Genomic DNA, 26,897 nt, shown 5'->3' on the forward strand with positions numbered 1-26,897 from the left:
GTTAACATATGCGAACGACCTCTTTTAAAAATTATGGATTATTTATCCCACTTTTCAAGATGGATGATCTCCTTGTAGATTTAATTTACTAAGAAATTCCTTAAAAGTCGCTGCATCTATGCTGAAAACTGACTCTGTATGTTTTTAATAAATTGTGAGTGCTTTTTTCGTTGTTTAATTTAGTTTTTCGAATTGGGTACCTTGTTAAACATTTTTTATTTCTGAATATTGACGAAATTCACTAAAGTTTAGCAATGAACTCTGCAAACGATTTTAGATTTTTTTTATCAACATGAATCAGCCGGTGTCAAAGCTACCGACAATAGTTATTAGTTTTTGATAAAAACAAATGAATTTATTGATTATCAATGCCTATAAAGACTGCTCCTGTAAAACAACTGATAACATTTTTGACTAATAAGATACAAAATTAAAGACTTCGACAAAGTTGTTCAGCGAAAATTTTCCTTTGGAAAATTTTTTAATTGACATAACAACCACAGAAGAAACAAAACTGATGATGATTTTTCAGTACAAAATATTCAATTTTCCCAAACAAACCAAAAAGTTAAAACGAAGCTTTTTAGGCCCCAGGTTTGAAAAATACAAAAATGACCCCAAATCGACTCAGTCTAATGTGGTAAGCTCAAGAAGATTTTTAAATTACTTCGACGAATAGTAGTACCATCGGTTTTAATAGGAAAGTTGAAAGTTGTAAGCACGAATTTTTTTTAAGGTTTATTTATGACACTTTACCACCTTGTGGTAAGCACGAATGTTCGCCAAAAAATACTATTAAAAAATTGATATAATTTGAAAAATGACTAAGGCCGCGTTTTCACAAAACTAACTATTCCTGTAAACGTATTGATGCGTTCATCTTTAAAATTTTATACGTAATCTTCACACTTTTCAAGATAATTTAGAGTTTCAAAATATCAGAATATTTTTTTAAAAATGAAATTAACTTGTTTTTATACTCATAGAAGTTAAGCCGCCGGTAGTGGCCTAGAGGATAGCGTTCCAGTCTTCTAAGCCAGAGTCCATGAGATCGAATCCCGATCACGGCACACATAGTACTCTTTCTGTGGTCTGGTGGTTTTAGCATTTGTAAGATGCTAGCCATAATATCCTTGAAAGATGTACGCCTTAGAGTTAAGTAAATTACCATCAAGTCACCATTCACCGCCCAGACACCATTTACCGCCCAAAATCACCCTTTTGTGTGTATTTCGAAAATTACCGGTTTGTGTGGGTTCCTAATTACCGGTCACGCACAATTTCTTTGTTTTTAACGCATGTATTGTGTCAAAAGTGTAAATTGTAAGAAGCATTTAGTTTAATTACGTTAGAAAATGATGTTTTATCGCTGAAAGTAACCGATTACTTGAAGCTGTTTGCCGGGAATCATCATTTTGTCAGTCAACGCACTTTGTTAAAATTTGTACAAAATTTGCGGGAAAGATTTCACAAAATGAATTCTCTCAAGATCCAAAATATGGTTTTGACAGCTCGTTACATGGACAATATTAAAAAGAACAGTTTCCGTGTTGTTGGATAGTTTTTCCTTAAGAAAACATTATCGATACCCGAAAAAGTCGAGTGGGCGGTAATAGGGCCAGTTGAACACCTCAACGTTTAGTTAATTATTTGTAAAAGCGTACATTTTTCGCATTCCACTAATTTTTTTTATTTAAAATAGAGCAGTTTTGAGATGTATTGGAAAAGAAAGCGAATAAAAATCTGCCGTCGTTTTTTTATTACACATGTTTGAAGTTGAAAAACCGCTTAACTGGGCGGTAGATGGTGACATGATGGTAGATCTCTTCAAAGAAACATGAAGTTTCACTGAGATCCTATATGTGTGTGTTCGTTTTACAAAAAAACACTGTATTCAATGATTTTTAAAATCATAATTTAAGTGCATTTAATGCACTCATCAATAGAAAAAGCCCCTAGATGTAGACTTTTGATGTCTGTATAACAGTTGAAGGCTCTGCTGGAGCTTTCAAATGAGCTGTCAAATCTGACAAAAATTATGCTTCTCTTTCCACCATAGGTGAATTTAGGCTAGGGAGACAAAGAGAGACAAAAGCTCTAACTGCTCGTTTTTTCGACTGTTATAATGTTTGCAACATTTAATTTATGCACGCATCAATAAGAAATTTTGTGAAAACGAGGCCTAAGATTCAGTGATGTACCGTTTCAATATCGGGTTATTTAAAAAGTCGTGTAATATTTCTGTTTTAAACACATGAATTCGTTTTATCTTTCCTTTTTCAGATTTGTTTTCGCTAAAAATTTGTGATTATAAAAAATGATATGAAGCTCTGCTTCATTAGGCCAAAACAAATATCCAATTCTTCTTTTGCCACCCCCCTTAAAAAATTTCGGAAAACCGGAAGGGGGAATTAAGGGTCAGGGCATCCTGAATTAAGGATCAAGTCTCCTTTAGTTAATGATCAAGTCTCTTCCCGCATAATCTAATACCGTTCACCTAATCGTCTAAATTATTTGGTTCTGATTACATTAATCGTCACGATTCGTTTTGCGACTTCGCTGATGGTGCCTTTGCTGCGAACGATAAAAAAGGATTTATGAAAGATACGGTTAATGATCTTAAAAAAATTGATATTTTGGCGCATATGAATGTAGTGTGTGTCTCGAGTGAGCGTCAGCGTCAGTGTGTCTCAACTTCTCGACGATATTGCATCATTTTGTGACCAAACAAAAATATTTTTAAAAGAAGTGTTTTTTGAATGTTAAAAACCGTGGATACCAATGAAAAATGCCTGCTCAAACTACATCGATCGGTAGAGAAAACTATGTCCCCAGAAAACATTCCTATGCACCTGGAATCGCAGTACCTGAGAAGCAGGTGCTTCAAGCAGCGAAATATCAATGGCGGAGGTAGCAGTTTATGATTGTTTGTTCCGGATGTTAGTCCGATTGTTCCATTTCGGCCGAAAGAAAATCGCGAAATATAATTTGCACGCCGGTCGCTTGAAGACTTTAAAAAACATCAGCTTTCTTCAGAACCGCACTCGCACCATAGGGTCCAGCTCGGAAGGAATCATGTTGCCTGTAGGATAACTAAATGTGCACATTTATAGTTATTGCTTAAATTATTTTGTTTTTAGGTTAAGCATTCGGATCTGGTTTTCAGTTTCTCGTAACGATGTCGGACATCCAGACGTTACAGGACATGAGTTTACCAAAAGAGAAAACGTACGGATAATGGTCAATATTCTGAGTAGAATTAATCATACCTATCTATGTTTTCTACATTAAAAGAACCAGCTCCCACGAGGTAATTTTGTTGGACAGTTGACGTTGTGCTAGCTGCAACTTCGAAGGAGGGTAAACCACCGGTGGCCAAATCACTGTCTAGGCCAAGTCGTTTAAAGCAGTGAGCCATTTGGGGCTACCTTTCTCTTCCATTCTTCATATACGTAACTATTTTTAAACAATTTTTACTCGTTCTAGTCTTTATCATCCATCATCTCCATCTGCAATCACCTCGATGTAAACAAACTTGAATCATCAAAAAGTGAAAGGAAATGTTTTTAGCGATCTGCATTTAATATTTAATTATAGCAGTTTTTCAACAATGATTCAAATTACGGCAACGCTGGTTTGTGTACAAAGTGCCGTTTTCCTTTGTAGCGAGGTAGTAGTAGTTGAATGCTTGACTACGTTTTCCAATCCGTCGCATCCGGAGCATCGAATATCACAGAGTAAGTTAAGCAATCAACCAATAGTTTACCTTCGAAAACTAAATAAACTCTTGTATTTAATTCACGTTCTAGGAAATATAGCCTGAAAAACCGTCCATATATACTCTCGAGAAACGTAGTGCAGGTAGAGTTGGAACCGTAGACGGGATTGATGGCAGTGGACTTTACAGTTCAAATAGTGCCACGGTAACCGCGCTGGCAATCGACAAAAACATAAGCAGCGAATCGACATCGCTGAATACCAACAATCAACTCAAGGGTGAGGTGATTCGTTGCAAATGGTGTTCCGTTCTTTGATAAGATTGTAATAAACGTTACCCATTTCAGTATTTTTTGTGAGTCCCTGACCACAAATACCCCGCCCACTTACCGCGGAGTTATGGTTAAGTACTGCTACAAAATTACCGCCACCACCCAACGAGCTGTTTCCACAGTGCAGGCCCTGCATGCCCCGTTACGAGTACTTCAATTGCCACCGATTAACTACAGTGACGAAACAATCACCCTGAACGACTTAACTAACGAGGAGCTCGCCCCGAGAAATTTTTTCCTGGGCAAAAAAACCCTATCAAACATTGAGTATGGTTTACAGTACAGAGCATAACCGCCAGAAGACGATCGAACTTCTGAACGTGATTTCAAACTAACTCGGCAAAGTGGGTAGGAACATTACACTCCAGCTGTGGCACTATAAAACGCGTGCACCTTTCGATAAATTTACTATGTGAAGAACGAGAAATACCAAACTCCACATCTACAAACAAACACACAGGAGAAAGATGTACCAAGCGGAAGTAGAAGTAGGAAAAATCTTCCCAAAATAATCGATTGCACTGCGATGAACAGATCCGGATAACCAGCAGTACAAAAACCAATGGCGCAATGCAAACTGAATTGTTTGGACTGTTTCGAATCACGATATGTCGGTAATGTTTCTGTAAATTAAGAAATTTATATATTTTAATTTTTTCTTGTTATTTCAGGTTAAATATTCTGATAGGAACCCCTGCTTCTGAATTTTGCACATTGTTCGAAGTTGTCGGTATGCTGAAGGCTTGCCTCCCATAGTGTGAATAAAAGACGGAAAGGCAAACCCTGCCAAAAACTCATAAGTACATCTTTCCGATACCACTTTTTAACAGGAAATGCCGTCTAGAAGTCGTCCCAGTCAGATGCCATCAAGTCATCATCTCACCTGCTATTTTCTTTCTTCGAACATACCAACGATGCGAGTAGAAAATATCATAATATTTACTGATGCAACAGTAGGGTCACATTATAAAGGATTACAATAAGTTGTTTATCAATTGACCGTTTTTGTTATAACATAAATGTTAAAAATTAATTAGTGTTTTTCATAGGAGCAATTGCAATTTTTCATTTCATAGTTGAATTCAAGAGACACGAACGCCACAAACGTGGTAAAGTCTATAATTGGAGAAAAACAAAATAGTTGAATTCAAAATCAGGATTAATTTAAGATTTCAGGATGTTCAATTCAGGTTTGGAAGATAATTTTCTAATTAATTAAATTTCTAATTCCTTAATCAAAATCCGTAGACAAATCAATATCCAATGTTGCTTGTCCAACATTTGAATTTATTGATCCGTTGTTTTTTTTGTATACAAAATTGTGATATGGATCAGTTCTCTTTAAAATGTTTTTGGAAATTGATAGATAAAAAAATTGACTAGGAAGTGCAGATTTAATTTCCAAACATTACTAAAAGTTTATGTAAAACATTGCAGGAAAAGTTTATGAACGTATAAATAATGCAAACGAGTTTTCTAGGCCGATCTATTCATGCACGTTTGCATCTCATGAAGCTCTCAAATGTTAACCAAATTTTAAAATATTTACTACTTATAAAACGAAAGGAAATAAGAATGTAGAATTAAAAAATGACTATTATAATAAAAGTTTAAAAAAAATACAAATATTCTAATTTTTTATTTATATTTCTATCAATTACCAATCATACCACGAATCGTCCCGCCTAGATTATTTTTTGTCTTTTTATTATTGTTTAAAGATACGTACTATCGTCATTATTTTCTAAAAAGATCATAAAGTAAAGATTACGCGTATCGTATGACCCGGGCCACGGCTGTTTTGGAAAAGAAAAAAGCCAAAAAAATGAATCGTTTATTTACTTAACAACCCGTTCCCTGTATCGTTATTTGTGTCTAAACGATTCCATTTCATGAAAAAACGATTCGTATAATCGTTCTTTAATAATCCAAAACTATAAGGAGAATCTTTTGGGTGTCTTGGGAAGAAGATAATGGGTATCGTTATTGTATGATACTGCTCCATGCGGGTTGTAACTTAAAAACATTACAATTTTTTTAGTCTCACGAATATTCTTCTAGTTTATCTACAAGCTTATGTATCGTTCTAACTTTTGGAGCATATAAACTTGAAATTACACGCTATCAGAAAATGCAAAAGACGGTAGTTTGCAACATTTTCTCAAAAAGATATGGTGTAAATAAAAATAGGGGATCAAATATCCCCATTCTCCCCTACTTTTTTGCAATAATTTAGAAGGTTACACATCGATAGATTCGCAAATTTATCGTAAAGTAGCTGACTCTTGATGACAAACTCTAGATTTAAACAACCCTTGCATTCAAAATAACAAGTTAGGAAAACAAACGGTGGTTAATATTGAAAAAAATGGATTTTTTACAAAATACTTAAAATTAGTTTCAAAACCCTACCTGGGGTATGTGAGGACGACTTTATATTGATGTTATAACATTTTTTAAATTTTCTTTAAGTTCTCCTGATTTTTTGAAGATTTTTTAAAGTTGAACTATACGAAAAACTGTCCCCACTTATCCCGGCGTACCTTATAGTAAAATACATTTTTACATAAAAAGCTTATATTTCAATTTTTATAGATTCTTGGAATGGCAATTATGACACGAAAGGTTTTTTTTTAAACTTTATAGACTTTGAGCCAACAAAGATAATCATTTCACATTTAATTGGCAAAGCTTACGCCAAAAGGAATTACAATCGTTTTGCGCTGGTAGTACACGGAATCCAGCAGAACCTTACGAACAAAATCTTCCGTAACCTTTCCGTACAATCCGCCAGGCACAATCTGTAGTCGATTTTCGGCATTGTAGTTCTCAATCTTATAGGGGCTGCTGATCATCTCATAATGTACATTTTTCTCATTTGTAACAAACGAACGGAGTTGATTTCCAAACTGGGATGTTGGTTTTCCCAAATCGTTAAGAGCTCGCTTATTATCCTCGAAAGAGTTGGCTGGGTTCACCGATGAAGGTACGAAGACTGATTTGACTATTTTCTCGCATAGGGCGTATTCGGACCCATAACTGTAGTCATGCTGACGGAAAGAATATGGTAAAGCTGGATTGAACACAGCATGGCAATTGACCCAAACACTTTGGGCGGCTACAGCATAGGCGGTCTCTAGGGAAAGTGACAATTCCTCGGTCCATAAACTTACTGATCCGCCGTTACTCTTGTTGGCTAGGCTAATGGCTTCCTTCGCAGTTCTGAAAACGTTCAGTACCACGATTGGGGTGGGTTCTACAGAATCCTTCTCCAGGAAGAAATCAATGCTCGAACCGAACACGACAACTGGTTTAAGATATTTAGAGTCCGTTGAGCCGTGAATCAGTCTCAATCCAGTTGCGAAGGCTTTTTTAACGGCTGTCTTCAATTCTTTTTCGAAAGCCACATTTTCCGTGAATGGTTTCAGCTTAGATTCCAGCAGCTGAATGAATTTTTCCTGAACAGTTTCCTGTACGAGAACATTTCTTATTACCCATGGAACTCGAGAGTTAACCCATGCTTTGCTCAGTACATCGGTGGCAGACTCCAGATCACTTGAATCATAAACGATCATAGTTGTATAGGCCAACGATGGATTGCTTGATCTCGGAACAGTCAGCTTAGGCTCTCCACTTTTTAGATTACCAAATTCCAGCAACTTTTTTACAAAAGCATCTTTGCCTGAATCACCGCCAATGAAGTACAGATCGAAGCCTCGACCCGTTACTCGCATAGCCGAGTGCAGATCCAGCAGAATTTCGAACACAGATTTCCGAGTGTCGATAACAACGTGCTGGATCGAATCATTTGCCTCAGGCAGTGAATCGGTGCTCTGATCCATGTAGAATTGCATGAATTTTAGGGCCAACTCAATCTGATAATTGACCTCCTCGGTCGGGATGCTGGCAATCGAACCGGCGAGGACATTTTTCTGCTGCGAAACAAACTGCAGGAAGGTACAATCGGGATTGACACGGTACACGGCACTGTGGCTGACCTGAAAGGAAAGAGAAACGGGTTACAAAGGAAAAATCAAAACTTATATTCCGAACTCCGAAAACAGATTTGGAATTCAGATTTAGAACTCCAGGATAAATTTTTCTGTTTCCATTTTTAATATGTATACCGAAGCCATAAAGGTATTTATTAAATGTTCCAACGTTTCAATCCATCGTTTGAAATTTCATACAAAACTTAGAATTCTGAATCCATAATTAGAATTCATAGTTCAGAATTTATATAATGCAGAATTTAGATTAAGAATTTTAAGATATGGAATTCCGAATTCCGATTCAGAGAAAGGTAGGATGCATAATTCAGATTAGAGTTCAGATTCCAATAACCGGAATTAGAAATGGCATTCATAATAAAATTTGAAATTAAGAATTCAGATTCATACTTATGACACTTTTCGAAATTCGGGAACAGTTCATCAGCTTTTCAGAAACGAAGAATTACGCGAACTACACGTAAGATTCTGCAACAAATGTTAATTTTATTAAAACGGATGACACAAAGAAATAAAAGTGTCTCAAATAAATTTGAAAAGAAAGGAATCATATTAAAATTCAGAATTTAGATTCGAAGTCCAGATTCATAAATATATATTAAAAGCTTATACTCAGCCAGCAGATCGAGAATCAAGAGTCCGAAATACGATTTAGTTTTTGATTACAGAAACAAGCTCCGTGTTTCAGGATTCAGATGCAAGAGTCCAAATTCAACAGCTAGAACTAGAATTTCCAATGCCATTTGAAATGGTATCCAAACGAAAACATTTATCAATCCGAAAAATGTTAACATACTTATAGACAAAAATTGACGATCAACTTCATCATTTTAGTCAAATAATTTCCAATTTATTAGTTAGTGACGTGACGTATACTGTTACCAAAAGGTTATCACATTTTTGTGTCTAAAGCGATAGTGAAATTTTGTAAGCTCTCTCCTCATTAGCTGTGTACTTACGGTGTTTTCAAAGTTGGAACCCATTTCGATGTCGAGGTAATTAAGCACTTCGATGTTCCTGAAAGTCAATTGATGGAATTAGGATAATCTGTTTTATTGTGACTAGTAACTAATTGTCTGAATCCTACCTTCCCAAAACTTAACAATGATAACGTGTTAACGATGGGATCGATGCTAGTATACTAACACCAGAGAGCACACACCGGTTTTCATACAGATCCCTGCAACGTTACACGTTTTCATATCACTATCACTTCTAATTAGTGTGGTGCTGGTGGTGAGTTAAGGATGTAAAAAGCTGATAGTGGAAGAATGTGCCACATTCTTCTTCAAAAAATTACAAGACATCAAATGGGATAAATTTTCATAAAAATCTTATTTTCATCAAATTTTCAAATCAATTTTAGCTTCAAAGCGTAAAAATGACAAACTTTTTTAAAATAAACTTACTCCCTGAATTGATTATAAAAGCAAACGAGAAAATAGATGATCAAAAATGTAACCTAATGAATAGTTTGAATTAAGAATATCATTATCAGATGTTACTTAATATTTTATCATGTCGATTTTTCATAAATATGATTAAATTAAATCTAAAATTTTTTAATTTGACTTCCTGTCGTGACGGCGCCCATGCTATCGTTGTTTTTCCAGTGGGCGAAGTAAACAGCACAGCCAGAGGTGCCAGGTGTCCAGATAAGTCAGAATTAGTCCTAATTTTATCAATCCAGAAAATATCCTGATTTTTGAAACATGCATGGAAAATGATATTATTTTATTGTTATTGCATTTATAGGTCAATTATCAGGATATTGAACAAATATGTGATAAAATGGTTCAACGCGATGCTTCTTCGGGTTAGATGATATTTAAATTGTGTTTTTCCATAAAAATTGCAGGCCAGCCGAGATTCTGCTCGTCTCAGTTGTATAAATCAAAGCTTCTACAGTATAGAGTTGTTTTTGACATTTCCTACGCACACTTGCTGAGCGTGTACAGATTAGACGGGACAATTAACCTCAAAAACTCTCGGTACAAAAAACAGGCAGCCGGACGACACACATGGTCGTTTTTGAGGTTAATTGTCCCAAAACTGGAAAGTGTTGGTGAAACAACCAGCATAATATCACGAACACTACCAGCGGCAAATAGGACTATACCTGTATTTCGCTTTTGTTTATTCCATTCAAGTATAGAATGGTGTCCTGAAAAATCCTGAGTGGGTTTTCCATGTTCTGATTATTGACAATACTACCTGGCATCCTTGAACACAGCTGACCAAAACGCCAGATGGCACTGAACGAAATATAGCTTCAATTTTCAATAAAAAGTACAGACTGTTTTTTTGGAAATGTTCTTACCGGAAAAATTAAAGTTTAGATTGATAACTAAATTATTTTGTTCACAACAAGTTTGAAATATCTGCATGATAGTATACATGACTTAAGATTTGTTCCTTTTAGTCTGTTTCTTTCACCTTGTTCTATAAAAAAAAATTTAAATGTTAATTGCACTTCCATAAAGCTTTAAAGGAAAGATTACTTTCAGTGCAAGAATAACATTTACAGAAAATTTCGCAACCAGTCATTTAAATGTGAAATTCCGTGCTTTTTTCGAAAAACATCATTAATTAAACATTACTTTTCCAACGTTTACTGGAAACCAAAAAAAAACGCAACCATGTTTAACTGCCTCCGATTGACGTCGTGCGCAATCCGGTCTTCCGGTTCCGGTTTTTCAAATCTCGCACTGCGCGGTTTCAGCCGTTCGTTTATGGGAACAAAATCAGGCATCACAACCGGCAGAATTTTACAAAATGTTAACAAGGTAAGATTTTTTTTCCGATTTTGAACTTACGCGAAGCAAAAATCGTCCCTTTGTTTTAGGCCAACATTCTTCCGACCGGGCGAATTCTGCAGACCACCCTCACCCGATACTGCACCAAACCGGATGTGGCAGAGAAGGGCCGCAAAGCCGTCGGCTACTGGCTGCTCGGTTGCAGCGGAATGGTTTTCGTGGCCGTCGTACTAGGTGGGACCATTGCTTATGGGGTTGTAGTGTACTGTGTATGCGTTGTCATAACGGAAGTTATCTATAAGACTGTTAAATAGGAAAATAAATTTTTAAGTAGGTACTTTTTGAATAATGTTGTTTTTTAATTCTTCAATTCCTCTTTTTAAAGGTGGTGTTACTCGATTGACTGAATCGGGACTCTCGATGGTAACCTGGAAGTTGCTTGGAGAAAAGATGCCTCGGACCGACCAGGAGTGGCAGGAAGAATTTGAAAGGTATCAGCAGTTCCCGGAGTTCAAAATGTAAGTTGTTCCTGATGTTCCTGACTTTAAAAAAAATATTGAAAACTGAATATCTTACAGAAAAAACAAAGACATCACACTCGGAGAGTTTAAGATGATCTGGTTCATGGAATATGGACACCGCATGTGGGGACGGCTTATTGGAGCATTCTACGCCCTTCCTGCAGCCTACTTTTGGTCCAGAGGTTATTTCGACCGAGGTATGAAAATTCGTACCCTCCTTTTTGGTGCCCTTATCGGAGCCCAAGGACTGATGGGATGGTATATGGTCAAATCGGGCCTAGAAGATCGCTTTCATCAAGAGAGCGATGTACCTCGCGTGTCGCAGTATCGCTTGGCATCCCATCTAGGATTTGCATTTGCCCTGTACACTTTGTTCCTTTGGTCAGCTTTAGATAAACTGTTGCCTGCCCAGAAGCTATTGGGACAGATTCCGGCAGCGACCCTTAAGTTCAAACGATTGGTTCACTTTTCAAAGGCGGCCGTTTTCGTAACGGCTATGTCCGGAGCATTTGTAGCGGGTTTAGATGCCGGACTGATTTACAACTCATTCCCAAAAATGGCCGACCGATGGATACCCAGCGACATCCTAGCCATGTCACCAGCATTGAAAAATTTCACCGAGAATCCCACGACAGTTCAATTCGATCACCGGATTCTAGGAACCGGTACCCTAACACTCATCACCGGACTTTTCCTGCTGTCACGTAGAAGGGTTCTTCCTCCGCGAGCTTACACGGCCACCGCTGCGCTTGCTGCCATGGGTTGGCTCCAGGTTGCCCTGGGAATTACTACACTGTTGACCTACGTACCGGTGCCATTGGCCGCTAGTCATCAATCGGGATCGCTGATACTACTTTCCTTGGCCATATGGTTGTCACACGAGATGAAACTTATTCGAAGACTACCAAAGTAAATCGATAATAGGAAAAAATGTTCAAATGCTTAGAGTAATCGACAGTGTAAGCGTAGGCATGAGCTTGATGAAATACGTTGCGATTAAATGAACGTAGAGTATTTTCTTTTTGTAGCGTTTAAATAGCTGTGAGAAGCTGACGCAACCCTTTCCTTCCCATAGTAGCACTCAGGTGATCCACAATTTTGCACAGCTCGCATTTTAAGTGGGCACCTTGGATCAACACCATTTCAGACTGAAGAATGAAAGCAATATATGAAGAAGCATTATACAAAATTTGAAGAAAATCGATTCACTAAGTTTTGGCTCGGCATGTCAAAAGTTGTGTAAAAGTCGAAATTTAAATCAACTGGTTTTATATGTTCATAATTCGACATATTTTCAAAACTATGCTCAGAGGAACTTTTGAGTTTGTGATCATTAAAGGTAATGAGAATTGCATTTTGTCGTTATTTCTTGTTTTTTTATTTGGAGACTTTGTGTTGTTATCTTCTCAATGAAGCATATATGATCGACTTCAAAAACTAACTTTATCGACTGAATCTTTAAGTAACTTAGGCATTTTTCGTTATAGAACTTAAGTTGTATTATTTCTATTTTTAAAACGTGGAAACCTTTTGGGAAGGAAAGGGTTAAAAAGAAATGAAAGTGGAAAAACACATAAATCTAGGATGCTAGTCCCTCGACCACTGGTGAGCGTCATTAAATGAACGTCAAGTAATAAAACAAAATTGCGAGGAAAACATGCAAATTCAAACGTAGAACATTGGCAATGGTTGTAGCCAGAAACGTACTTCATCGACAAGCTCAGGTATAAGTTAGTTTTTAACTTGTTTAAAATAAATTGGTTCCTTACTCAAATATATTGCATTTGAACATTAATGTTGTACTCACTAGAATTTACATTTATTTTTACCATAAAAAAAATACCATAATGCATTTTCAAAAGGCAATCAACCGAATGATGAAAAAAAAGTGAGGCAACAGAAGATTCAAACGTTTTTAAACCACACTTTGCTGACTTGCGTTCAACGGAACTTTGAAATACGTTTCAAAAAGCTGTCAAAACTAAAAAATCACATTGAACGGCCAGCTATCAAAGACTTTAAGGCATAATGCAAATTAAACAAAATTTTGAAAAAAAAATCACCTTTCTTGCAGAAGCATACTTTTCGCCGGGTCTAGCCAGCATTTCAATCGTTTGAATGGGAGCGGAGATCATGGAACTCGCTGAAATTATGAAGTCGTCTTTACGAAAATATGTGAAGGAAATGGGTTTTTCGCACGTAGGGAAGCACCAAAAACTAATGGTTTCTCTGCTAGTGCTTAAGTCGGACAAGTATCAGTAGCTAGGAAAGATGTTTCAGGAGCTGATCGAGATGGACTCACACAAACAAACAATTTTGTTTCCGAAAGGTCACTCTGTCATTGAAACAGCGGACAAACTCAGGCTAACCACAAAGGAGAGGGAACCAACAAGTCGTTTGGAAAGCGATAGCGTCTCCGCTCACTTGTATGACTGTCCCGACATATCTTTGTTGACTGTTGTCACAGCAGGTGTTTCACAAGAGTCAATACTTACTCCGGTTCTATAGAACATAACGTACGGCAAACTACTAACGATAAGCCTCCACGTATAAGACAAATTAGTGGGCTTAGCGGACGACGTTATTCTTTTGGCGATCGGCTTTGCCGCAAAGTAGGATAAACAGGAAGTACAGCTACCTGCTATCCTACCAATTGGGAGAGTGCGAAGCCGTTCCGAAAGACTACGTTTGACTCTCCATAAACACGAAATGCTATAAACTGATTTCAGGCGGGGAACATTTTGGCACGTACCTCTTCAAATCTTGGACAATAGAATATCCCGTGTTCGTGCCAAGATGTGCCCCTTGGTTTCACCCTATGATCAAGAGGTAGGCTGTGCTCATGCACTTATACATCTCACCCTTTTTCTCTTTCTCCTTGATCATCGCTCTGCTTTATCCTCTTTCTCCTTTTTCCTTCTTCTCCTTTTCCTCTATCGCCAACTTCAGACTGGTACGGAAGACCCCGAGACGTGTGCCGGTTAGGTAACGCTTTCATCGTAACTCACGCCCGTCACAGCAACCACTCCCGCAGGATTTCTTACCACCAAGGCATGGTCGATTGAGAAACTACCAAGCTAGAATCCCGTCACGACCACCCCGAATGGTATCTCTGCTTCCTTTTGCTGCGGGAAAGATCGTAGCTGAGTACGTGAGACCTTTTAAGTCCCACCACACGGATGAGTCCAGATAAGGGTTATACCGCGCCCTAAGATCGCGTTGCTTTTGAATTGAAGTGTCATACGAGGCCCAAGACCTTCCATTAGTTTGTCAAATTTGGTTGACTATCTGGCTCTCTCCGTTCATCATCTTTCCTGATTCTTATCAGATCGCGCATGATTTGCGAGATTTCGTCGAATATAGCACGCCACGACTGTTCGTCGCGACACATTTCACTCACAATATTTTCAGCGTTCAAATTTTGAAGCTGTTGACGCCTAGAAATGAACCTGGGATAGACAAAGATAGCATGTTCTGCCGATTCCTCCGTATCTACGCATTCCGGGCAATAAAGCGAGCTGATAAGCTTAAACCCATGAAGTTATTGCTTAAAGCACCTTTGACCTGAAAGGAACTGCGTCAGGTAGAAGTTGACCTCTCCATTCTTCCGATTTACCCAGTTTGAAAGTCACGGGATTAGCCTATGCGTCCATCTTACGTTGTTCGATGCGTCCCATTGCTCCTGCCACTTGAGCATTGACGCTGCTCGTTGAATTTTACGCACTCCTCTAACAGCTCTTGCTTTGTAACACTCCATATCCTCCGCCAGAGTTATTTCGATGGTAACCATGCCCTCGATGACAAAAGCTGCATCTGCTGATATGGTCCTGTACGCACAGGAAACTCGCATGGCTATCAGCCGATGTGTGCTCCGTAATTTGGATCTGTTGCGCTCTACCTCTAGCGGAGCTCCAGGCCGCTCCTCCGTATCTTAGTTTCGACAGTGCTACGCTTGCAAGGAGACGTCTCTTGCTACTCTTTGGACCATGGCAGTTCCGCATAATCCAGGCCAATGAATCTATGACTTTCGATGCACTTTCACAACAGTATTTGATGTACGCACCAAAACTTAAGCGATGGTCGACCATTACTTCAAGGTATTTCAGCTTAACTCCCTCCATCCAGATAATAACCCTTTCTGCGGACACCGTTGCAAGGTCTTCTAACTCCTCGATTGTTTCGCCAGTGATCATGAGCACGATATCGTCAGCAAATCCGACTATCTGCACGCCTGCTGGTAGTTTCAGCGTTAACGTCTCATTATATATGGCATTCCAAAGCACAGGTCTGAGTATGGAACCCTGTGGAACACCCGCTGTTAGGGCAGTAGATCGTAACCCAGTTTCGGTTTCGTACGTCAGGATTCGATTTTCGAAGAAGCTTCCTATTATCCTGCAGAGGGTATTGGGAACACGCGTCCTGTGAAGCGCTTTGGCCATCGCTTCCTAATTTAATAGCTCGCTTAAGTGCCACCCTGGCTGCTCGGTTCTCTCGTTTCTCTGTCGGCTTCGTTTCTCGTCCGTTGAGCTCGTCGCCTGGCTTTTAGACAGCTAGTACGAAGCTCAGCTATTTCTGAGGTCCACCAGTAAGCTGGTCGTCGCCACCACTTCGGTGTATTCCTTCTGGGCATGATCATGTCGCACACCGCTACCATCATTTTCGTCAGCTGCTCAGCATTATGGACCATGACCAGTCAGTAATTGCGTCATGTAGTAACCCAGTTCGCTATGTTTTCTCTTTTAAATTACCCGTTATATACTTCGGTTGTAAGGCAGCTTGGTCCGCGTATTACACGTTCAATGAAATGCGATCTTAGGTCTCGACTATACCCCAATCTGAATGAAGTAGTTAAAGAGTTCCACTTACTTAGCTACGAACATTCTCATGACTGGATGCATGCTTTGAAAACTGTCGATTCTCTAGCCGGTCAAGTCTCGGTTGTTTGCCACCCTACGGGAGTGTACCGTCTTCTGCACCAGCCTGAAATAGAAGGGTGAGAAATTTAATGTTAAAAAGGGATTTCGGATGACCAACAGGCGCCTCAAAGCTATGTTTATGGAAAACTTTATTAGGTACATACTTCTTATTACACAAATCAACATAAGGTTGCCAAGGTTTGGTTTCACCTTACAAGAGCAAGCGCGTAATCGACTTTGCATCGATGTTAGGATATCTCAATGTTATCTGCAGGTTATCACCCCATACTTTGTTTGCTTATCATAGAACTTTATAATTTATGGTTTCATGGATTCTATTTGTGTCTATAATTTGAAGTGAGGGTAAAATTCTCAAAAAAATCCTTGAAACAGAAAGAAACTATTTTGCTTTGTCTTTCAGCCGTGCACAATAGTTGCGCTAAGATTAAATTACAGAAAATATCTTTTTATTGAACTACTTGCTACCTTCAAACACAGTTTTTGATTTTAAAAAATAGTTTAAAAGTAACGAGTCTATAAGGGCGTAGCTAAACTTAACCATTGATGTTTTCTAGATACTCAGTTTTCTGTTTTCAAATAATTCTATGTACCTTTGGGATAGGGATTAAGGAGAAATGTCTACCGGATAGTTGTGAAAAATAGCACAATATCATCAATATCAACGACTGACTTTAATCTATTTTCTCGAAATAGCTTCGACACACATTGGTTGTCAAATTGTTCTTCTTAAACTTTGTTTTTGTAATGTGCGTGCAGCGTACATTACCATTAGTTATACCATCTACATAGAGCTTGCGCCTCGTGCAGGTTTGGGATGCCGGATCACCGGTAACCGAAGGTATAGTTAGGGCGGGGCAGTTTTCTTTTATTTCCGGGTCATCCACATGAAGGTTTTGAGCAACAGATATGCCAACCCGGCGGCGTAGATGAGCTTTTCCCGTTGCTGCCGCTGTTCGAAGTTTAGCTCCAGCGTCAGCAGTCTTCGGTTCATTTTGGTCACCTGCCGGCGTAGATGGGTCAGCTCTTCTGAGGGTGCCAGATTTTCTACACTGCCACCAAAGGTAGGCGTTTCATCCCGGAAGCTGCTGCGATAGAAATGAACAAATTTAGGGCAACGTTAATATTAAACGGTCTCGTGGGATATCATTGTTTTATATCGTTATAAAAACGAACTTGGATTAATCGTTCTCAAAACTGTCAAACAAACCTACCTTCTGCCAACGATCAGCTCCGAGTTATTTTTCGCAAAAGTGGCCCGCTTCTGCGTTTCTCCACCCCGTCCGGCATTCCCGAACCGTTGCTTGTTTCCTACAACGAAACTACCATTTGCGTCCGCTTCGATCGAATCCAGCGATCGAGGTTCGTAATCGTCATAGGTTGCCTCCTGTTCCAGGGATCCCTTCTCGCGGGCACCACCGTATCCAGAATCCTTCTCCGGTTCATCGGATGCCGACGGAAAATGGTGCTCGGCCAGCGAGATGACCCGCGGAGGTGTCAACACCCGCACCATGCCCGGATCCTTCGGCAGGATAGAATTCTCCAGCATTATCTCCCGGGGGGCCGATTTGGTGCCTGACGTGAGAACTGATTTCGGTTAGTTCCGGATGGATTATGGGATTTTTATGTGTGTTTGTGTTTTTGGGAGGGAATACCGTTGGACACATGAAGCGTTTGTTAGCGGACATTGTTACGTGATTGTGATATCGTGGAAGAGAAAATAAATTTATTTTGTTGTTAATCATGTGCTATTGATGTTAATAATATAGAGAATTTAAATCGATTTAGTAACTCATCAAAACGATTTTAGTTCTTTTAGAATTAATTATGGTTACCCGAGTTTTTTTTTTCATTTCTTATTAACAATGACATAATAAACTGTGTTAAACAATTGAATAAAAAAAACAGATTAATTAAACATTTGAACAAATCTCAGATAAACAAAAAAAAGAATTACAACTTATAAATGAGACTAGGGATGAATCATCACTAAGAATGAAAATTCGAAATTAAAAAAAAATGCATTTAAGTTTATCAGTATTTACAGGCTTAAATTTGATGTTTTCTAATAGATGGCGTTTATAAACGTACAAATATTGGGTGGTATGAAAAAAACTTAGTAATTGCTTTTGCTAAACTGAATCGAGCAGTCGAGCAGTCGCTTAAAGCAATTGCTTCGGTTGTTATGAATAAAGTTTTTTTGACAGCTGTTTTCTCAGTCAGGAGCTTTTACTTTTAGAACAAGCTAGTTTGGTATGAATAAAGCTCAAATCTGAAGCAATTGCTCGACAAATCTCATAGCAATTGCTTTATTTTCTAAGTATGCTCGGTAGCAGACTTTTCCAATAAAAAATTCTTTAATAACGTCATGAACTTATCAAATTAGCAATATTTCACTTCAAAACAATTCAAAAAGGTATTTTCAACATGGATAAAGAAAAGTCGAAGTGATAACCCAACTTTTTTCATATTCCTGTCGTTGTATAAAATCATTCGTCTAAGACGACAATAAACAAATCAATTAGTAAATATTTCAAATTAAAAAAAAATCCGGCTATAGTGGAAGAAGTCCCAATTGGCTCAAAGTAAGAAATAAATTGTAATAATTTGAAACATTATACAGATCTCTAATTTTTATATAATTTTTAATAATCCTAAGATTTAAAAAAATCTAAATTAAAATGCGCGCCTATTGCCTATTTTTTTATACATCGGATTATCCCGATCCGAATACATGTGGGAGAGCTTATGATAAATATTAAAGTTAGGCCATTTTTTGTTTGACAATATTCGAATATGTATTCATTTTTCTTTAAACATCAACATACGAGCACGCATTAACAAAAAATTCCGGTCGTTCTTACACCCACCACCCGCTTCGTCGACTTCAAGGCTACTTTAGCCGTACTTTTCAATTTTCTGATCGTCTTCTTTCATTTTACTTTAGAAAACTTCAGATTCTGCTGGTTGGATAGCTCTATTTTTCGAAGCAAAAGCTATGTTCTAAGACTTTAGTACACATCCGCTAAGCAAATTTTTATTCATACCAAATTAAGCAAATGCTTTGGACTTTTGCTTTGATTGATTTCGAGCTAAGTAAAAGCTACCGAAGCAATTGCTAAACCTTATTCATACCACTAATTATGTGTACCTGCTATTTGTTAACAGTAACACCAGGCAACAAAATTCGCACATTTTTTTCGAACGAGGTGCCAAGAATTTGTAATTTGCAATGCAATTTCTGGCACAAAGTAAGGTAAATTTTTAGAAAATCAAAACGCAATTGCATAGTGATCATGACGGATTCGTGCGACCTTCACAAGATCACTAGCACCATCTATGAACAAAAAGGAAATTGAGATTACACATTGCACCTGATAGCAGACCAAGCATGAACGAACACAAATTTAAATGTTTTAATGGAATAACGGGTCAGTTTTAAGCTATGTTGAAGCGTACTTTCGAACAGCTGACTCACCTAAATGCTGATCCTGCCCCAGGACCACGATCCGGTCCGGAACGTTCATCTCAATTTTGTCCCGGTAGTTCCAGGAGTTAAGATCCCCGTTCCCATTCGAGAGCAGCTCGTGATCGTCGTAGTAATCGCCGGTGGCCCGGATTCTCTTCGGAACCCGCATCTGTTCTGAAATGTCGTGGGTGAAGGCCGCACCCTGGAATAGTGCGTCGTCCTCGTAGTTCGAGTAGCCGCCGGGACTCATCGAGTGGGCCATTTTTCTTATTGTTACTTCCCTATTCGAGATCTAATAAGGAATGAAAATTGAAGATGTTTATTTCAACTCACCCGAGCAGTGCTTATTGCATAATTTACCTACCAACAACGGCCAGAAATTTTCTGTCGATTGACGGAGAAGCACACTTCCCCGGAGGATAGATCTAATGGAGGAGATTGAATAATTTTTCACTGGAACTTTTACGGGAACACAAAAAAGAAAAGCTGATAATCGTTCCGTTCTGCTGATGGCTGCTTTGCGAAACTTTTTTCAACCTTTTTTTTGCTGTCATCGTTTTCGAATTTTTTTTTTACATATTCGAAATGTATCGTTTTCTCACGGTTAATGAAGTTTGTGCCTTCGCCATCTCAAATTTTTTCGTGAGCTCAGCTGTTAAAAAAATTGAGGGGAATTCGATTAAAAAAGAGGAAAATTAAATATTTGATATTTAATAAACATAAAACGTGATATTTTTTTTTATTTTGTAAAAGGATAATGGAATGTCTGGAAAAACTGTGGATTTCTTTGATATTGTCAAGAATTGGCATGTAATAAATTGGAGAAACAAAATTATGAAAATGACATGAATATCCCGAAAGATAAAAAATATCAAGCAAAAACAAACTTACAAAAAGTTTTAAAGTAACAATAATAAAAAATAACAAAAATTGCAAAATTGAAAAAATCGTAAATAACAAAATTAATATAAAAAAATTGAAATTTTTTTAAAATAAATAATTTTTGTTGTCAATTTGATTATATTTGTCATTTTCGTCATTTTTGCCATTTATCGTTTTAGTCATTTTTATCACTTTTTAATTTTATCTTTTATGTTATTTACAACAATTGTATTACACCAATTACAATCATTTATAAAATTAAATAATTGGTGTAATAGTTGAATTCAAGTTAGTATTACTTTGGTAAATATTTCGAAATATCAAATCATATTTTCTGGAATAAGTCCTTAATTAATTTTTTTTTTTTTTTTTTGTAACATCTTTATTTGAAACGGCTCATACCTTTAGGCTTTAAGGAGCCAAACTCATTTTGTTGGTTTACAAATGTGTGCTTAAATCTAGTTCATCACTTTTTATTAGAATAGAAAAGATGATAGATATAGGGAAATATGAAAATAAAAAGAATTATAGACGAAGATCAATAGCTTTTAGAAAAAGATATATCTCGAACATGTAGTCCAAATCTATCACGGCCAGCACATCTCTCACTGGAACATAGGGTGGTTTTCCTCGGGCCCTAAGGGAGTCTATAAAATTCGTTCTAGCGACAAGATGGACCTCACACGACCAAACAATATGCTCGATGTCATGGTAACCTTGGCCGCAACCACACAAATTGCTGCCAGCAATGTCAAAACGATAGAGTACCGCGTCTAAGGAACAATGATTGGACATGAGACGGGAAAATATACGAATAGAATCCCGACTCAGGTCCAATCTATTGAACCAGGGTTTAAGGCTTACCTTTGGGATAATCGAGTGGAGCCACCGACCATCCTCATCCTCGTCCCATTTGCGCTGCCAGTTAACAAGAGAGTTTCTTCGAACCAGATAGTAAAATTCGTTGAAGACGATTTCACGTTGATACGTGTCGCCTTCCATCGCCCCCACCTTTGCCAGAGAGTCTGCCTTCTCATTGCCCACTATCGAGCAATGAGAGGGAACCCAAACAAAGGTGATGGTAAAGCGACGTTTTGATAAAGCACTCAAATTATTTCGTATCTTCTCGAGGAAGTACGGCGAGTGCTTTCCCGATTTTATCGAATGAATTGCTTCAACAGAGCTCAGACTATCCGTAACAATATAGTAGTGTCCAACTGCCCGTGAAGCGACGCTGTCCAAAGCCCAGTGAATAGCTGCTAGCTCCGCTACATATACAGAGCATGGTGACTGGAGACTGTGAGAGGCGCTAGATATTTCGTTGAACACTCCAAATCCTGTTGATTCCTCTGTAAGTGATCCATCGGTAAAGTACATTTTATCAGCATCGACGTGTCTATATTTAGCTTCGAAAATTCTTGGAATCAGAAGTGGACGATGCGGATCCGGGATTCCACGAATTTCCTGCTGCATAGACAAATCAAACTGGACAGAAGAATTATCGTAGTCTGGGATGAAAACACTAGTTGGAGAGTACGAAGAAGGGTTTACCTGCATTGACATGAGGACATGGTATATAGACATAAATCTAGTTTGAAGATTTTGCTCAAGTAACCTTTCAAAATTCACAATCACCAATGGGTTCATGACCTCACACCTGATGAGGAACCGAAGTGATAGTAAATTGAATCGATCTTTCAGAGGGAGTATGCCTGCCAAAACTTCCAGACTCATGTTATGCGTTGAGGGCATACAGCCCAAGGCGATGCGGAGACAACGGTACTGGATACGCTCGAGTTTGATGAGGTGAGATTTGGCAGCTGACTGAAAACAGAAGCTACCATATTCCATCACTGAGAGAATTGTTGTTCGATACAATTTTAAAAGATCTTCTGGATGAGCTCCCCACCAGGTGCCAGTGATTGATCGGAGAAAATTTATTCTTTGTTGGCATTTTCCTTTCAGATACTCAATATGGGCCCTCCAGGTACACTTGGAATCAAACCAAACCCCAAGATACTTAAAACACCTCGATTGAGTGATCGTTCTGCCTAGGAGTTGAAGCTTAGGTTGAGCAGGTCTATGTTTCTTAGAGAAAACAACCATCTCCGTTTTCTGTGGAGAAAACTCAATCCCAAGCCCCAAAGCCCAGGTTGACAATCTGTCTAAAGTATCTTGTAAAGGTCTGTGCAGAAGAGACTCAGTTGATCCTGTGACAGACACTACGCCATCATCTGCAAGTTGTCTTAGGGTGCAGCCTTCAGAGAGACAACTGTCGATGTCATTTACGTAAAAGTTGTACAAAAGTGGACTCAAACATGAACCCTGTGGGAGGCCCATGTAAGAGGTTCTTCTAACTGCAATATCTCCGTGAGCAAAGTTCAAATGTTTCTCACAAAGCAAGCTGTATAAGATGTTGTTCAATAGAGGAGGCAGACCTCGGGAGTGCAACTTGTCTGACAACACCTCTATTGAGACTGCATCAAAAGCTCCCTTTATGTCAAGAAACACTGAAGCCATTTGCTCACGTTTTGCGTACGCCATTTGTATCTCTGAAGACAGCAAAGCAAGACAATCGTTTGTTCCTTTGCCCCTTCGAAACCCAAATTGAGTATCTGAAAGGAGACCATTTGTTTCTACCCATTTGTCCAAACGAAACAAAATCATTTTCTCCATCAATTTGCGTATACAAGACAACATCGCTATCGGACGGTATGAATTCGGATCGGACGCTGGTTTTCCGGGCTTTTGGATAGCAATGACTCTAACTTGTCTCCACTCTTGAGGAACAATGTTAAACTCCAAGAACCGATTAAATAAATTTAACAAGCGAAATTTTGCGACATCCGGAAGGTTTTTCAACAAGTTAAATTTAATATTATCAATTCCTGGAGCTGAATTGTTGCAAGAGAGGAGAGCAAGTGAAAACTCAACCATTGAAAAGCTGGAATCCAGAAGGCACCTGTCTTGGGACACATTCCGGATAATTTTTTGGTTCGGTGTGGAATCAGGACAGACTTTCCGTGCAAAGTTGAATATCCATCTATGTGAAAATTCCTCACTTTCATTTGTTGATGATCGATTACGCATGCTTCGTGCCACTCTCCACAAGGTACTCAAGGATGTTTCCCGTGACAACCCACCTATAAAAGTCCTCCAATATGCCTTTTTCTTCCCTTTGATCAATTTTTTCAACTGATTTTCAAGGGAAACATATTTTTCGAAAAGGACGAGAGTTCCATGTTTTCTAAAATCTTTGAATGCTTTTGATTTGTCCTTATAAAGCTCAGAACACTGGTTGTCCCACCATGGATTAGGAGGCCTTCGACGTACAGATGAATCTGGGATGGGTTTCGTTTGAGCACGAACTGCGCTATCATGTATCAAACTAGCTAGAAAGTTATACTCTTCCAAAGGAGAAAGGATATTCATTGAATTGATGGCTGTTGTAATCGTGTCCGCATATTTTTTCCAGTCGATGTGTCTTGTAAAGTCATATGCCATATTTGTTTGGTTTGAAGTGCTGGCCCCATTGGTGATTGTAATTTTGATTGGCAAGTGATCACTACCATTGGGATCAGAGATTACCTTCCACTGGCAATCCAATGATAGTGAATTTGAGCAGAGTGAGAGGTCAATTGCGCTTGGTCTTGCAGGAGGTTTAGGTACCCGTGTTTTTTCACCCGTGTTCAAAATTGTTAAATTGAAACTGTCACAAATGTCATAGATAAGAGTAGAACGACTATCGTCAATTTGTTCTCCCCAGACAGTTCCATGTGAATTGAAGTCACCCAGGATCAACCTTGGCTCAGGAAGCACTGAGCACAGGTTCTCTAGGTGACTTCGATCCACTGCAACTCTATGAGGCCAGTACAAACTGACAACGCATAAGTCCTTACCTCTTATAGTTGTATGACATGCAACAGCTTCAATTCCTCCTGATAAAGGGAGGTGGATTCTATAAAAGGAGTGGCGCTTATTGATCCCCAAAAGCACCCCTCCGTAAGAATCGTTGCGATCCAGACGGATAATGTTAAAATCGTGGAATGAGATGTTTGATTGAGAAGAAAGCCATGTTTCAGAAAGGGCAAAAATATCGCAACTAGTATCATGCAGAAGACATTTGAACGGATCCAGTTTAGGAAATAGACTACGACAATTCCACTGTATAACAGTGATATCTCCGACCTCTCGGCGTATATTAGCCATCGAGAGAGATAAGCACTGAAAAAAGGGGCCAAGTTTGCATCAATTGCTTCAAAAATGTCTTTAATACAGGTAGCATTGAGGTTACAATGCCCCTGATTGATTCCGATGCGTTAAAAAACGTAAAAACTCCATTTAAAATATCAGACAATTTAAAAAGTCCCGATTGAGCAGATGGTTCTGACAAAACTTCATTAAGCCTTTGGGTCTTCGAAGTCTCCGGTACTTCTGGTTTATTCTGGGGTACAAAATTCATGGAGAATCCGGGAGGGACATGTTTTCCTTTTCCAGATATTGACGGTTTTTGTGTGACGTTAGTTTGGGAGCTAAATGTGGGAACCTTTTTTTGAACTTTTGGGGTCTTAGGAGCAGGTTTTGCTCGTTTTCGGGAATTACCAACAAAAATTACTGGGTGTTCTTGGTCAGTGGAGTCTGTGTCATCATTGTCCACTGGCAGCACTGAGAAGATGTTTGAGGAGTGAGGTTGGATCGGAGGCGCCGCGCCCTTTAAAATTGCGGCATAAGACCGCTTCGACCGTTCTTTTAAAGAGCGCTTTTGACTATCCCAGCGACTCTTATATGCCTCACACGAGGAGATATCATGGGGTGAGCCCCCGCAATAGACACATTTCTGCGCTATTGCTGAGCATGCTCCTGCCCCATGATTCTCCCCGCATTGGGGACAGCGTTGCTTATTGCAACAGTGCGACGCGGTGTGCCCCAACTTAATGCAATTTTTGCAATCCATGGGTCGAGGCACAAAGAGCCGCACAGGCAGCCTTAACATTCCGTCAATCAAGACGTAGTGAGGGAGGGCGGTACCAGCAAAGGTCACACGAAATGAATCTGAAGGCGAGTACACTTTAACTCCATTTACGACGTTGGCAGTTCGAAGTTGACGACAATCCAGGATTTCGACCGAAGTCGAATCAAGGTTCTTGAACTTGCCAACGCCATTGGATTTTACGTACTCTTCCTTCAGGCTCATTTCCGTGATTACACCCTCAATCTCTACGTCTCGAGATGGAATGTAAACATGGTATTCTAAGTTTATGAAATTGCTAACAGCAATTTCATTGGCAGCTTTCCGGTTGGCCACTAACACGCGCAACTTGTTTGGTCGCACCTTTGTTATACTGGTCACGGAGGTCCACCTCGCCAGATCTTTTGTGATCTGTACCACATTCAATTGTTTTCCGTCTTTTTTGGGCCGGATAAAAACCACCCATGGACCAGTGAAACATGAGCTCTCCGTGTAGGCTCGGAGACGGGTTGCTCTACTTCCAACTGAGGATGATTCCGAATCCATCCGAGAATGAGGAGCATCTGAAGGACCAGCAGCAGCCGAATCCTCCAGATGCTCCTCATTCTCGTAGGTGATACTCTCATCATCCCCAGTTGGCGGGTTTAACCCCCCGCCTTCGCTCATACTTTAAAGCAGGGACACAAGTGCCTTCGCTTTTAAAATATGAGCGAAGTAATCAATTATCTAGATATACAAAAATAGGGAAACAATAGAGGAAGAAACAGAGAAAAAAGATTTAAAAAAAGACTCACTATTTTCTATGTAGTTTTTGCACAGAGTTTTTCTTCAGTGATCGTTAATCTCTCCAACCACGTGGTCCTCCTCCGTTGGTTGAAGATGGCTGCCACACCTCGGCCTTGACGATGATAAGTTTCTGGTCGACAACAATCAACTTAACAATGGCACCAAACAATGGCTGCGGGCCTGGTGGTGACCAAGGTCACAATAATGTTCACTTCCACCAGCACTTGATTTTTTTCTCATCTGCCCTTGTCGATGGCAGGAAAACTGATGTCCTTTGCTACCACACACGGAACAAAACACCGGATATGGGGTAACCGTCCGGACGGTATGAACACCCGAATATAGCGAACGAACAACGGACACTTTTTTTGCACACTACGAATCACGAGGTTAGAGGCACTTGAAACCACGTCTGTACTCGATGAGTGATGCGAAGAGAATGACCTTAATTAATTTTAAAAAAAAAAAAAACAGACCAAACCTAGTCAGAAGTACGCGGACAAATTACCAATAAGTGGAAT

At 38.9% G+C, this 26,897-nt stretch overlaps 3 protein-coding genes and 1 long non-coding RNA gene across 7 annotated transcripts; 2 read left to right on the top strand and 2 right to left on the bottom strand.

The window, feature by feature from the left end:
• The first annotated feature begins 3,153 nt into the window (after nt 1–3,153).
• On the top strand, nt 3,154–5,581 carry LOC129757453 (uncharacterized). The gene is made up of 5 exons (XR_008739706.1): nt 3,154–3,310; nt 3,487–3,737; nt 3,810–3,996; nt 4,065–4,663; nt 4,721–5,581. It is a non-coding gene; the product is annotated as an uncharacterized LOC129757453 (long non-coding RNA).
• Nucleotides 5,582–6,577: 996 nt separating this feature from the next.
• On the bottom strand, nt 6,578–9,302 carry LOC129755312 (uncharacterized). The gene is made up of 3 exons (XM_055751744.1): nt 9,147–9,302; nt 9,019–9,076; nt 6,578–8,047 (listed from the first exon to the last, which is right to left on the bottom strand). The coding sequence occupies exons 2-3, from the start codon at nt 9,040–9,042 to the stop codon at nt 6,728–6,730; spliced, it is 1,344 nt and encodes a 447-aa protein (XP_055607719.1). The 5' UTR covers nt 9,043–9,076; nt 9,147–9,302; the 3' UTR covers nt 6,578–6,727.
• Nucleotides 9,303–10,300: 998 nt separating this feature from the next.
• On the top strand, nt 10,301–13,131 carry LOC129751761 (cytochrome c oxidase assembly protein COX15 homolog). The gene is made up of 4 exons (XM_055747451.1): nt 10,301–10,845; nt 10,905–11,049; nt 11,201–11,333; nt 11,394–13,131. Exons 1-4 carry the CDS (start codon nt 10,699–10,701, stop codon nt 12,247–12,249), a joined length of 1,281 nt encoding a protein of 426 aa, XP_055603426.1. The 5' UTR covers nt 10,301–10,698; the 3' UTR covers nt 12,250–13,131.
• A 3,253-nt stretch (nt 13,132–16,384) lies between these two features.
• LOC129751762 (transport and Golgi organization protein 11) lies at nt 16,385–26,758 on the bottom strand. Of its 4 annotated transcripts, none has more exons than XM_055747454.1 (5): nt 26,385–26,758; nt 20,104–20,391; nt 19,749–20,031; nt 17,485–17,857; nt 16,385–17,355 (listed from the first exon to the last, which is right to left on the bottom strand). In XM_055747454.1, exons 3-5 carry the CDS (start codon nt 19,999–20,001, stop codon nt 17,139–17,141), a joined length of 843 nt encoding a protein of 280 aa, XP_055603429.1. In that variant the 5' UTR covers nt 20,002–20,031; nt 20,104–20,391; nt 26,385–26,758; the 3' UTR covers nt 16,385–17,138. The 4 variants fall into 4 exon arrangements, with proteins under 4 accessions (XP_055603429.1, XP_055603430.1, XP_055603428.1 ...); XM_055747455.1 differs by having other exon boundaries at nt 16,385–17,358; nt 17,485–17,845; nt 26,385–26,753; XM_055747453.1 differs by having other exon boundaries at nt 16,385–17,358; nt 20,100–20,391; nt 26,385–26,745.
• Between the last annotated feature and the right edge of the window lie 139 nt (nt 26,759–26,897).

The sequence above is a fragment of the Uranotaenia lowii genome, chromosome 3, assembly GCF_029784155.1.
Source record: "Uranotaenia lowii strain MFRU-FL chromosome 3, ASM2978415v1, whole genome shotgun sequence".
Classification (NCBI taxonomy): Eukaryota; Metazoa; Arthropoda; class Insecta; order Diptera; family Culicidae; genus Uranotaenia; species Uranotaenia lowii.

What these genes read in the sequence shown, in the direction of transcription:
- LOC129755312 (XM_055751744.1), bottom strand. Translation starts at nt 9,042, where the DNA reads ATGGGTTCCAACTTTGAAAACACC. An exon ending in GTTCCAACTTTGAAAACACC is followed by an intron (nt 8,048 to 9,018) that starts GTAAGTACACAG and finishes CTTTCCTTTCAG; the next exon opens with GTCAGCCACAGTGCCGTGTA.
- LOC129751761 (XM_055747451.1), top strand. Translation starts at nt 10,699, where the DNA reads ATGTTTAACTGCCTCCGATTGACGTCGTGCGCAATCCGGTCTTCCGGT. An exon ending in TTTTACAAAATGTTAACAAG is followed by an intron (nt 10,846 to 10,904) that starts GTAAGATTTTTT and finishes CCTTTGTTTTAG; the next exon opens with GCCAACATTCTTCCGACCGG. An exon ending in TTTCGTGGCCGTCGTACTAG is followed by an intron (nt 11,050 to 11,200) that starts GTGGGACCATTG and finishes CTCTTTTTAAAG; the next exon opens with GTGGTGTTACTCGATTGACT.
- LOC129751762 (XM_055747453.1), bottom strand. Translation starts at nt 20,001, where the DNA reads ATGGCCCACTCGATGAGTCCCGGCGGCTACTCGAACTACGAGGACGAC. An exon ending in GGGGCAGGATCAGCATTTAG is followed by an intron (nt 17,858 to 19,748) that starts GTGAGTCAGCTG and finishes AACCGAAATCAG; the next exon opens with TTCTCACGTCAGGCACCAAA. An exon ending in GAGCTGATCGTTGGCAGAAG is followed by an intron (nt 17,359 to 17,484) that starts GTAGGTTTGTTT and finishes TTTCTATCGCAG; the next exon opens with CAGCTTCCGGGATGAAACGC.